This window comes from Biomphalaria glabrata, chromosome 11 (assembly GCF_947242115.1).
Source record: "Biomphalaria glabrata chromosome 11, xgBioGlab47.1, whole genome shotgun sequence".
NCBI lineage: Eukaryota > Metazoa > Mollusca > Gastropoda > Planorbidae > Biomphalaria > Biomphalaria glabrata.
The window spans coordinates 41,784,550-41,798,226 of record NC_074721.1 but is presented as its reverse complement, the minus strand read 5'-3'; the positions used below and the strand labels follow the sequence as shown (position 1 = coordinate 41,798,226).

Genomic DNA, 13,677 nt, shown 5'->3' with positions numbered 1-13,677 from the left:
CTGTGTGATTGGCCTGAGTCGTGTGTATCAGTAGGCCGCACACACATTAACCCTTTCAGTCCGCCACTGGAGTTACAACAATATATAAGACAATATAGACGCTCTGATGCTTTTTAAGTTTTAAAGGATGAAACCTACAAGTAACATTGTCTACGGATGTATGTAACTAATAATATAAAACCTTTTACAATTTAATACGTGTCATTGTGACATTCATGAGGACCTTTCGGTGGCCTTACCAGCCCATTTGGGTTCCGGCCCAACGGGCATTTGCCCGAACGCCCATATAGCCAGTCCGCCCCTGGATGCACGCATACGAAGGCTGTGGCCTGTCCATTTGCCAACGTCTCTGAAGAATATCTTTTATCGTCTGCTGCTTGGTCTTTTGCCGAAGTTCTTCTTTAATGTTCGTGTCCATCGTACCATAAGAATCTTACTGAGGCAGGTGTTGATAAATACCTAAAGTATAGGGGTCACTACACCATTACACTTACAGAAAAATAAAAAACATTTTACAAACAACACATTTAAAAAAAAAAATAACACCACGCAAGCCCTGAACTGACGTCAGGCATTCTAATTATATAACTATTGGAAAGTTTCATACATATCAGAATATCTTATAAATAGAAACTTTTTTGGGGTATTCTGTGTACGAAATTAAGGAAGTGTTTTGATTGAGCTTTGTATCTTTTCGAATAAAAAAAAAAAGCTACATGATAATTGAAGTGCGCATTTTAGCTCAGCAGAAGGAAATTGTCTAAGCACTTCCGTTTGTTAACTTTATTTAGTGGGCAAGTTTAAAGTTCAATTTAGCGTCCTTGACATTGTTTAGTATAGCGTCCTTGACATTGTTTTGTATAGCGTCCTTGACATTGTTTTGTATAGCGTCCTTGACATTGTTTTGTATAGCGTCCTTGACATTGTTTTGTATAGCGTCCTTGACATTGTTTTGTATAGCGTGAATTCTCTAATAGGTACACATTTTTTTTTCTGTTTCTAAGAACGTCTTCATATTATCTTATCTTATCTTATCTTATATAATACAGACGTTACTTCAAAAAAGAAGATGATTACGTCCTACGCGTCATACATTCAGTCATGCATATTAACCAATGACTTAAATTCTGTCCAAGTCACTGGTTTTTCCTGGCTAGCTCAGGCAACCCATTCCATGCTCTAATAGCACTAGGGAAGAAGGAGTATTTGTACAAGAAGTGTACATCAGTGAGATTCATAACAAACGAATATTCACATTTGACTAGAGTAACACCTTTTAGTAAAAATTTTAATTTAGAAAGATATCAGGATAGAAGACTTATAAGTAAAGTAGCAATTATACATAAAACACTGAACCATAATCTTCAAATACAAAACTCAAGCCTAATAAAATACTCAGAAATATACAAAGATAAAGGCACATTCCTCGTTCCATATGCTAGGACAAATTCGTACAAATACTCCTTCTTCCCTAGTGCTATTTGAGCATGGAATGGGTTGCCTGAGCTAGCCAGGAAAACCAGTGACGTGTCAGAATTTAACTCTTTCTCTCTTAACAGACGATACCAACGTTGATTCCAACAGAATGTGGTAAATAATTACGAAGAGAAAGAGTTAAGTCATTGATTAGCATGCATGACTAGATTGACATAGAAGCACGAGTTGGAAATAATTATCTTCTATTTTAAAAGTAACGTCTGTATTTTATAAGATAAGATCTTTTGCTGATATCATTCATTAAAAACAACACAACACACAATTGCACAGAGTAATTTAAGGCAGTTATCGTAGAGTTCAATATTACACACCCGGTAAGGTGAAGGTCAATCTGCGTGAGCAGACGTATTTTAGAAATACGAAACTAAAATTCAAACTCTGCTTGCGCTGTGTTGACGAAACAAATCAGTTTCCCGAAACTATCAACATTCAAGTTTGTCTTCCGGTTGAGTCAGACTGACAGCCAAACTGGCAAACCTTATTGTAGTTTTGCCATGTTGCGCTTTTATCTTAGTGGCTGAGGTAGATCTCGAGCAGTGTTTACCAAACTGAGTTCCGCGGAACAGTAGGGTTCTGCAAGGCTTGAATACATGTTCCATAAACTATAGGAAGCATTAACTATTAGACCTACACGTGAATTAGTCCTAAGTATATAAGTTAAAGTCTCCTTTGAGGCCTTGCGATCTATGGAGCAGATGATGTTAAGGTCATCTGTTTCTTTTGGCCAATGATTAAAGAGCAGGGTGTCATGTGATCAGCACAACGACCAACCGCCTTTACTTTCCCCATTAGAGTTGGTTGGAATCAGGGGCGCCCTAAAAATCCCGAAATTCAAACTCTCAGTCTTCACCGAGATACGAACCCAGGACGACCCCAGGTTCGGAAGCCAAGCGCTTAACCACTCAGCCACCGCGCCCTCTCCTAAGTACATAGAAAAGAAAAATTGATGTTATTAACTCTTTTTCATTTACATCATTATGAACTTTGAACTGACCTAGATTCTTACACAAATCTGAAACAAAGATACGAAGATTAACCATTAAATGTTTGTCTGAAAAGATCTTTAATATTTCAAAACAATTTAATGTTATTTTACTTCTTTTCCCTAACATCTATTTGTGAGAAGCAAGAGTTAAATTTTTTTTCGTTGCAACAAAGTCATAGAATAAATATAGAAACATGTGGCTTGATGCCCCAGCAGATAATAGAATTGAGCTTATCAACAAACAAAAATATGTTACGCTCTTCAAGAACACAATACCACCAAAGTCATTAGTCCTTCATTTTTCTGGTGCTAATTATAATTAGAACGCGCGAGATGGAGAGAGACAGTGACCAAGAAAACTATGGATAGCGAAAGAACATGGGCCTCAGCCCTGGAAGAAAAACGGACAATGCGAAAAATGGCAAGCTCCTCCACCACCGAAGCAAAAGCTACACTAACCTGCGATATTTGTTGACGGGAGTGTCTCTCCAAAATAGGGCTCCAAAGGCACAAGAGGAAGTGTGCGAGATGAACCATAGTCGTTCTACGACTGTAGGAGGCCAACGAATTATAATTTTATTATAGCTCTCTACCTTAAAAGATAATATTAACCATTCTAAATTTAGAAAACGGTTTAATTCTTGATGCTTTTAGTTTTAAAAAAATGGGAGATAATCTGACCTAAAATACAAGCGAGGGGTTCTGCCCTATTCTCCAAAAAAAATGGAAAGTGTTTCGTTAAAGAAAAAGTTTGTGAAACACTGATCTCCATCAATATATTTTTGGTTTAATACTAACTAATAGATACCTGTAGGTTCTTAGAACTTGCCCACGCCTATGACGTATAGAGCTATAGGGGCCCAAAGTGGCCATTGAAAGAGTCATTTAATACTTTTTAGAAGACTTACAGGTATCTTGTCATGACACCATTGCTTGCAAGTATTGTCTCATGATACAAGTGCTTGCAAGTGTTGTGTCGTGACACTTTTGCTTGCAAGTATTGTGTCATAACACCTTTGCTTGCAAGTATTTTGTGATGATACCATTGCTTGGACAGTATTACTTACAAACTGTAGTACATGCGTTGACATCATATTCTTGAAACCAGGCACGCAGCTACATGATTTCGCTACTGGTCTGAGTCAAAGAAGAAATAACCAGCCATTTGGGTGGTTGATTTTTTTTAAAGACTTTACATTGCGGTGTATTGTCTTAAAAAATAGTCTGTGTTTAAATTGTACTAGAAGTTTGATGCTATGGCACACTACCGGTGTTGATAGTGCAGATAGTGTTGATAGTGTTGATAGTGTTGATAGTGTTGGTACTGTTGATAGTGTTGATAGTGCTGATAGTGTTGATAGTGCTGATGGTGTTGATAGTGCTGTTAGTGTTGGTAGTCTTGATAGTGCTGATGGTGTTGATAGTGCTGATGGTGTTGATAGTGCTGATGGTGTTGATAGTGCTGATGGTGTTGATAGTGCTGATAGTGTTGGTACTGTTGATAGTGCTGATAGTGTTGGTACTGTTGATAGTGCTGATGGTGTTGATAGTGCTGATAGTGTTGGTACTGTTGATAGTGCTGATAGTGCTGGTAGTGTTGATAGTGCTGATGGTATTGATAGTGTTGATAGTGCTGATGGTGTTAATAGTGTTGATAGAGCTGATGGTGTTTATAGTGCTGATAGTGTTGATAGTGCTGATGGTGTTGATAGTGCTGATGGTGTTGATAGTGCTGATGGTATTGATAGTGCTGATGGTGTTGATAGTGCTGATGGTGTTGATAGTGCTGATAGTGTTGGTACTGTTGATAGTGCTGATAGTGTTGGTACTGTTGATAGTGCTGATGGTGTTGATAGTGCTGATAGTGTTGGTACTGTTGATAGTGCTGATGGTTTTGATAGTGTTGATGGTGCTGATGGTGTTGGTAGTGTTAGTAGTGCTGATAGTGCTGATAGTGTTGATAGTGCTGATAGTGTTGATAGTGCTGATAGTGTTGATAGTGCTGATGGCGTCAATAGTGTTGATTGACTGCTAGTGTGTATCGCGCATGTGTATGTCTGAAAAGAGCTGAACAATAAAGTTTTCAGTCAGAATTCCCCCAAAACAAAAACATTATGTTTTGTTTTGCACCATTTATGCACCACCGCTTCACCCCCTCTCCCAGCCCAGTCTCCACTGAGACGTCTGCTGGTGGTCCACATAAAGCCCCTCTCTCTCTCTCTCCCCCTCTCTCTCTGTCTCTCACGTCATGAATACTGGACGTTAGAAGCCGACAACGCCATAGATCAGGAGCAGTCTCCGTCACGAAGCTGATGAGAAACCCAGACTCGACTTTGATGTACAACATTTAAATTGCAGCCTTTCCCATGATCCCACACACAACCTGACTGTTCAGGTTTTTCTATGTTTTTTTTTTTTCACAAAGAATTTTAGTTGTGTTTAAAAAAAAATTATTTCGTATGTTTCCTAGACTAAGTCCAAGAGATTGTGGGGCTGTACGCGCATTCTTGCGCCATTTTGAATATGTGTGCGTGTTTGTGTATGTGGCAAAGTGTTCGTAGTAATCTCCAAACAAAATGAATACAGCGGATCCGGTTATTCGGACCAACGTTTAAACAGACCAGCCGATTATTTGGAGTGATCCTTAAATATCGAAACCCTATTATTCATTCGAATTCGTTTAATCGAACCAGTCGTCTCGCTATGATCAGTAAGAACGATTTATATCAGTTGTCAGGATTAAAGCAAAGATAATTTGTCTCCATGTTATGTGTGGGGGAGGGGGTTTCTGATTGGTCAAGACCATTCAAGGTTTTGGGTCGCACCTCAGCGAGTGGCTGAGTGGTAAAGCGCTTGTCTTCCAAACCGCACGGTCCTCGGTTTAAATCGTGGTGACTGAGATTTAATATCGGGATCCTTAGAGCGCCTCTGAGTCCACCCAACTCTAGTGGGTATCTGACATTAGTTGGAAAAAAAAGCGGTAGGTCGTTGTGCTGGCCAAATGAGACCCTCGTTATTCGTAGGCCACAGAAACAGATGACCTTTACATCATCAGTCATCATCTACCCATGGTATGAAATGTGGAACTTACTTTAAAAGGAGAACTTACTTTGAAATGGGAATCTAATATGAGAAGAAAACTTACGTTGAAATGTGAACTAACAATGAAAGTGGATCTTACTTTGAAATGGGAACTTACTTTGGAAGGGGATCTTACTTTGGAAGGGGATCTTACTTTGGAAGGGGATCTTACTTTGGAAGGGGATCTTACTTTGGAAGGGGAACTTACTTTGGAAGGAAACTTACTTTGGAAGGGGGAACTTACTTTGGAAGGAAACTTACTTTGAAAGGGGAACTTACTTTGAAAGGGGAACTTACTTAGGAAGGGGATCTTACTTTGAAAGGGGAACTTACTTTGGAAGGAAACTTACTTTGAAAGTGGAACTTGCTTTGAAAGTGAAACTTACTTGAAAGTGGAACGTACTTTGAAAAAGGAACTACTTTGAAAGTGGAACTTACTTACTTTGAAAGGAGAACTAACTTTACTTCTCTGAAGAGGAAATATCTCTTACTTAAAACATTTCATTTTTTTAAATAAAACTATCATTTTACTTGGTGAATATTTAAAGCTGTATTTATAACTAGATCTACAATAAATTGACTGATAGTCAGGTCGTCGTGCCCACAAGCCACGCTACCCAGTTTGATAAAACGCTGGTATATAAAAATAACAGATCTAGAAATATTCAATTGAGTACTGTGATCCAACTTTTTGTTTTAAATGTACAGTACAATGTAAACTACCAAAAAGTGTACAGTAAAAAGTAAACACCCGTTTTTAAAGTCTACATTACATTGAGAACCAAGAAAAACAAATTCTTCAGAAAAATAAATACAAGAAAATGCCATAATTTTATACACATCTTCGTAGCAAACATTAAAATGTCTTCAGTTCGTTATAACGGTCATTAAAGTGGCTAAAGTACATTATAGCAAAACATCAGAATGGCTACAGTACATTTTTAACAATAATTAGAATGTCTACAGTACATTATAACAAAACCATTTTCTCTCCTGACTCGGTTACGACCCGGTAATGGCTTCATTTCAAAAGATTTCCTCTTCCTTCTCGCACATGCGCACACGCTTTCATCCGGTTCCTTTGATTGGCGGAAAATGGCTTCTAAAGTCACAGCAAGGAACAATAAAACAAAAAAAAAGTACACACACACACATACAGCAACGATAGATAGACGCCCCAGGTTTGGGTTCTATTTGCAGCTTCTTCTCCTGCGCCCCCATTCCTCCCACCCACCCCCTCTCATCCAAGCGGGAGGGTGTTTATAAAAAATACTTGTTAACAAATGTCTTAAATTGAACATGAGACAAATGTCATTCGCTCGGTTGGTATTTACGCGAGGACAGAGTCGAGGCTTTAGCTTCCCCTTCGAGATGTAATCAGGGCTTGATTCTATCACAACAAGCAAGAGGCGTCGAAGATTTCCGAGGCGATTGTAAATGAAGCAGCGACGCCCAGCCGATCATTATAATTTACAGTATTGAAAACTTTTGTTTATCTGAAGCAAGATGGATAATCTACGTGTCTTGAGGCAAGAGTACTGGAACTTGGGACTCTATTTTGTGACTTAAAGTTTCGGGTTATATCCCTTGTCTTTTAGAAACAGCAGTCTCTGTTTTAAGAAAGGATGGTCGGCAGGGGCGGACTGGATGTCTACATAGGCCCAAGCATTTCTATATACTACAGCCCATAAATTGTATATCATATGATGGGCCTCCAATTATAGGCCTATCTGTTCTCAAATCATTATGCTATATTTTTTTTTAAATAATGTACCGATAACTGTATGCATGCTCTATATCTTTATAAGAAATATAGGCATTATGTTGCTTTTTAATCTATATGTTTGTAGGCTCTAAAAGAATGAAGCCTACTAATAGCACTGCCTACGAATGTAGGCTATTATATTATTTTTGAAAATGTGTTAGATTCAATTAGTATTACACTGTAGTCTGTAAAAGATGTTTTTAACATGACGCTCATATAGCCCCTGTGGAGTACTCAAGAGCAGGACAAGACACACAGAAAGTCTCTGGTCGTCCACTGCACCCAAACTTGTCCCCGGACGTCTTGACCAAATCTTGCTTCCGGAAAAGGACGGGCTTTAGGGCGAGAGAGTGAGGTCGACGTGTTGCGCGAATCCTCCTCACTTTAATCCAAATTCCAGCGCAAGTCACTTGTCATCCCCCCCCCCAACATCCCAGTGCAAAGCCCTCAGCCCCCTGGATGACAAAGTGGTCATCATCGAACCACGATGGATGAACTATATATATATATAATGGCATTCATGAGACTCTTTAGGCCCATTTGAGTACCGTCCCACCTGGCATTTGCCCAAATGCCCATATAGCCAGTCCGCCTCTGATGGTCGGGGTGAATATGGCAGTAAGGTAACCTTTTTCCGTGCGTTCATTACAATGAATAATAACCCGAAATATAATGACAATAATAGTATCTCTTAACTGAAAAACGAAAAAAAATATGAACATTTGACATGAATTAATGCCATGAACTACTGAAATGAGTTACTGAAATGAACTACTGACATGCAATACTGGCATTAACTACTGGCATGAAATACTGACATGAACTACTGATATGAACTACTGACATGCAATACTGGCATTAACTACTGACATGAACTACTGGCATGAACTACTGACATGAACTACTGACATGAACTACTGACATGAACTACTGACATGCAATACTGGCATTAACTACTGACATGAACTACTGGCATGAACTACTGACATGAACTACTGACATGCAATACTGGCATTAACTACTGACATGAACTACTGGCATGAACTACTGACATGAACTACTGACATGAACTACTGACATGAACTACTGACATGAACTACTGACATGCAATACTGGCATTAACTACTGATATTAACTACTGACATGAACTACTGGCATGAACTACTGGCATGAACTACTGACATGAACTACTGACATGAACTACTGACATGAACTACTGACATGAACTACTGGCATTAACTACTGATATTAACTACTGGCATGAAATACTGACATGAACTACTGACATGAACTACTGACATGAACTACTGACATGAACTACTGACATGAACTACTGGCATTAACTACTGATATTAACTACTGGCATGAAATACTGACATGAACTACTGACATGAACTACTGACATGAACTACTGACATGCAATACTGGCATTTACTACTGATATTAACTACTGGCATGAAATACTGACATGAACTACTGATATGAAATAGTATCAGTAGAACTACTGACATGAACTACTGACATGAACTACTGGCATGAAATACTGACATGAAATACTGACATGAACTACTGATATGAAATAGTATCAGTAGAACTACTGACATGAACTACTGACATGAACTACTGACATGAACTACTGGCATGAAATACTGACATGAACTACTGATATGAAATAGTATCAGTAGAACTACTGACATGAACTACTGACATGAACTACTGGCATGAACTACTGACATGAAATACTGGACATGAACAGTACCAGACAAAAAAGAAAAGGCAGATTGAGAAAGCGACTGGAAGGCAACATAAAATAATGAACGCGCCTTCCATTGAAAGAGATTCTATCCAAGGCAAAATACAGAGAGGAATGGAGAAATACTGTCAACAGATCTTGTGTGGTGCCTTAATGGTCCAACAGACCAAACGATAGGTAAAAGTAAAGGTCAACACAAGATATTGGCTTAGAACTCCACTTTCTTAGGGGCCTATAAAAAGGTTCTAGGGATATTTTAAATTATTTTAAAGAAAAAGAAAGGAAAGATTGCTAGATCAGCGTAGCGAGTAGGGGCTAGATTTGTAAAAGGCCCCAAATTTTATGGCTTTATGAAGTATAAATTCGGTCATGATTATACAGACATTTTACAAGTTACATTGACCTACATCAGTGTGTGTTTGTTTTGTTGTAAAGTAGTTAAATGCACACACACACACGCATATCTCTAATTTTATTAACGTCTCCCGAAAAGGGAATATACTCTAATAGTTTTGTGTGGTCTGTCTGTCCGTCCGTCCCGTTTAGATCTCGTAAACTAGAAAAGATACTGAAAATCCAACATCATGATATTTTAGACCATTCAAAATTCTGATGCAACGGCTACTTTTTTCTTTTCTGAAAGCAAAAATTATTTTTTTTATCAACTAAGCAGTTGTTGTTTTTTTTTCCATAAAATACAGCATTTTTACATTTATTCACTATTAATAGTAACAAACTCGGGAGACTATTAAGTAAGTGAGATGACTATTTGCCATATTTTTAACACATTTATGCAATTGTAATGACAAGTGAAGTAAGTTCTGTCATACTAACTATTACATTTACTAAAAAAAAAAGTTACTTTTTTATTGAAGAGAAAAAATCTATTTAGTATGCATATAAGTGGAACATAATTTAAAACAACAATTAATAAGTAGACTTCCATATTATCGCGTGAACTAGAGTGGGCGATAGATGTAACGAAACTAAAGAAATATTTTTTTTACAGAATTTTTCTTGTGTCTTTGAATAAGAGATGGAACTTTACAAACCAATTAGATTAGATCAATTAGATAATCATTGTATGACAGTTATGCCAGTTTCACATCAAACTTCACCTTCACTTTCACACATCTCTTGGTCTGCTGGACCACTGGGGCACCACACAAGATCTGTCAACCTTCTTTCTCCATTCTTCTCTCTCATTTGCCTTTGATAGAATTTCATTCTGCTATTCTTTCTGAAAATATTGAAACCTGTCTTTTTACCTGCCTGGGTAGACCACTTCGGGGGTCCGATTTTGAGTTTGTGTTTCCACACAAACTGTCTTTTTACCTTGGTAACTATCCAGTTCAGCGTCGGTAATGATGCAAACTACAAATGTAGGAAATAGCAAGTAAGAGTCCATGACGTTAAAATACGTGTTTATATTATGAAGGAAGAATGATTGCAATAGGACAGTAATTGTGGCCTTCAAAGTCAGACCATTAAAAGGGCCGCTGCCAACTATCAGTGTGTTACGGAAACGACAACAAAGGCTCAGACAGGGGCGAGAACTCGCATAAATATACCGGAGCAGACGTTTCCAAACTGCTCATGTGCTCATCTTGGACCACGTGGGGACCACGTGAGCGGGGGGCGCGAACATCTTTAGAGTGGGAGATCTGAACAAAGTCTGATTATATTTCCACTATTATTTGCAAATCTTCGGTTCGCCTTGCATTTCCTCTCTACCCACCCCACCCCCAATATACACCTCACTCTCTCTCTCTCATTTTCCCTCTCATTATTCCGCCCCTCCCCCTTTTTTGTCTCACAGCGCCATCTATCATGTGATTTTTTTGTCTTTATTTCTCGTTTCATTCACACCACTGGAGTTTATTTGTACTTTTGACAGGGACATAACCCGTGTTTGTTATACGTCTATGTGGCAGGGGGAGAAAGGTTAGCAGTTGTGGCCCTTGCCGTACATTTTTAAACGCTTCAAACTATAAGACCACTTCCTATAAACTCCCTCCTAGACCCAAAATCGTACTGCAAAAGTCTGAAAAGCTAAATTTACAGACTCTGGTCGCTATGCTGTTTAATTAGGCCAGGCTTTCTGGGTGGCCCGCGTTGGGCTCCGATTTCTTACGAAGTTATAATTAGCTTAATTTAACGTAGGAACCGTATTTATAAGTAATCTTCTTTTTTTTTAAGGCCAATGGCTAATGTGAAATGAACTTTGAACTTTTTGGAAGTGGGTGGGGCCTGAACATGATTGACATGTTGCCAATAAGACAAATAGCATACTGAACTTATTCGGGCTTTAGAAGAAAATTAGAGCGAGTTTGTTGAGAGCCTTTAGCGCGAGACCAATTATAGAAGGCCCTAACACTGACTTGCAACGAGGCCGAATTGAATCGTTGCAATTGCCGACTAAATAAAAACTACGAACGGAAAAGTTTTTTCAAAAGTGATTCCGAAGTTTTCAAAAGTTCACGACAATTTTGATGTAACTTTAAAAGAGACAGCCACAGACCTATATATATTATAAAAATGTTTGTTTTGTAAAATGTTTGACATGTTTCGGATGTTCCTTCAGAGTTGAAGATAGTTTACTTCCTAGTCCAAACCTCCCGCAGGACGACGGGGGATGGGAGCGGGCAGGGTTTGAACCCTCGAACCGTCGAAAAATCCGAACGACAGTCCAGCGCGCAAACCGCACGACCAGGCAGTCATTATACCTCTCGTCTAATAATTAAAATTTTGTAATTTTTAGATACATAATCAAGAAAGATCTAAGTAATCAATCTATTTAAATGTACATAAGATGATTAGAATTTAATCAATATTGTTTTTGTGCAGTAGTTTCGCTGAGCTTGTCAATTGTAGTCAAACTGAATTTCCATTAGATTGGATCAATAAAAATTATCTTATCTTATCTAATCTATAATTGAATTATTTTGATCTAGGATTTTTGTAACATGATCTCAATAGAAACTAACAGAACAAATGTGTACAAATGCTCCTTCTTCCCTAGTGCTATTAACTCTTTCTCTCCGTAATTATTTTTCCACGTTTCGACGGATTTTTTCATTTTGCTCATTACTATTTCACTCCCCTGTTATGATTGGGCTTCAATAGCTTTGTTGTTTGTTATCAGAAAATGTTTTAGTTGGTCTAGAGTTAAAGGGGAATGCATGCTCTTTATATATAACACAAAGTCAAGTTTATACAATTAAACATTAATTTAATTTAATGAGGTCAAATCAACGATGGTATCGTCCATTCGGAGAGAAAGAGTTAAAGCATGGAATGGGTTGCCTGAGCTAGCCAGGAAAACCAGTGGCTTGGCAGAATTTAAGTCATTGGTTAATATGCATGACTAAATGCATGATGCGTATGACGTAATCATAATGTAAAATTTTACCTTTTACCTTTACCTATCACTTAGTCTGTTGGACCATTGGGGCACCAAGCAAGACTTGTCGACCACCTTTCTCCATTCCTCCCTGTCTTTTCCCTTAGTTAGAACCTCTTTTAATGCCAGGCCCGTCCATTCTTTTATGTTGTCCTCCCATCGCTTTCTCTGTCTGCCTTTTCTTCTTTTTCCTGGTACTGTTCCCTGAAGGAAGGTCTTTGCGTGGATCTTGCAATATGGCCATATATTTTAAGCTTGCGTTTTTTTACAATAATTAGCAGGTCATCATGGGGTCCGATAGCTGCAGTAAGCCTGTCTCTAATCTCTTGGTTTGTGATGCGGTCTTTGAAAGTGATGCCTGGGATCCTTCTATATATATAGGTCTTATTTCTTACACCGGAAACACCCAAAAGCTTTCTATTTACAGGTCTTCCGCCATTTATGAAACTCTCCAATTACCGTTGTCTAGTACATTTTACAAAGTAAACATTGAATCGTAAAGTTAATACAATTTCCGCTACCATTTTTTTAATTTTGCGTAGAGAATGGATCGAAGTCTGCCTCACATAATGCACCACCAATAGCCCCTAGTTGACCACTGTCCATTCATGACCACCCATGGTATTACATTTAAATCGAGAAATCGTTTCTTTCTTTTTTTTTCTTCCTTTTTTTTAGCCTTTCTTTTCTAGTCTCTCACTCTTGTATTTGTTTTGCAGTGTCACAAGGGACAATACTCCCACCAACAGGGAGAAAATGCCACCAGGCTGGATGGCGCGTCCGTCGTCTCATCAAAGAGTTATTACCCTTGTTCGTTCCTTGCCCGTGCCCGACCTGATGTGATCAACTCAAACCTGGCAGAAACTTAATCCACGATTTCGAGTCTAGAATCTATTATCATTTTTTTTTCAAAAATTACTCCTTCGTTTTACCGTAGTATAATTAAAACTCTTTTTACAACTAGATATTTTCATAGATCTTATAATATCTTATATAATATAGACGTTACTTCAAAAAAGAAGATGATTACGTCCTACGCGTCATGCATATTAACCAATGACTTAAATTCTGCTAAGTCACTGGTTTTCCTGGCTAGCTCAGGCAACCCATTCCATGCTCTAGTAGCACTAGGGAAGAAGAAGCATTTGTACAAATTTGTCCTAGCATATGGGACGAGGAATGTGCCTTTATCT

General features: G+C 38.3%; 1 protein-coding gene across 1 annotated transcript; it reads left to right on the top strand.

Annotated features, from left to right (window-relative positions):
- The first annotated feature begins 3,733 nt into the window (after positions 1 to 3,733).
- LOC106071257 (major royal jelly protein 5-like) lies at positions 3,734 to 4,510 on the top strand. Its single transcript, XM_013231312.2, has one exon. It carries the CDS (start codon positions 3,734 to 3,736, stop codon positions 4,508 to 4,510), a length of 777 nt encoding a protein of 258 aa, XP_013086766.2.
- The last annotated feature ends 9,167 nt before the right edge of the window (positions 4,511 to 13,677 follow it).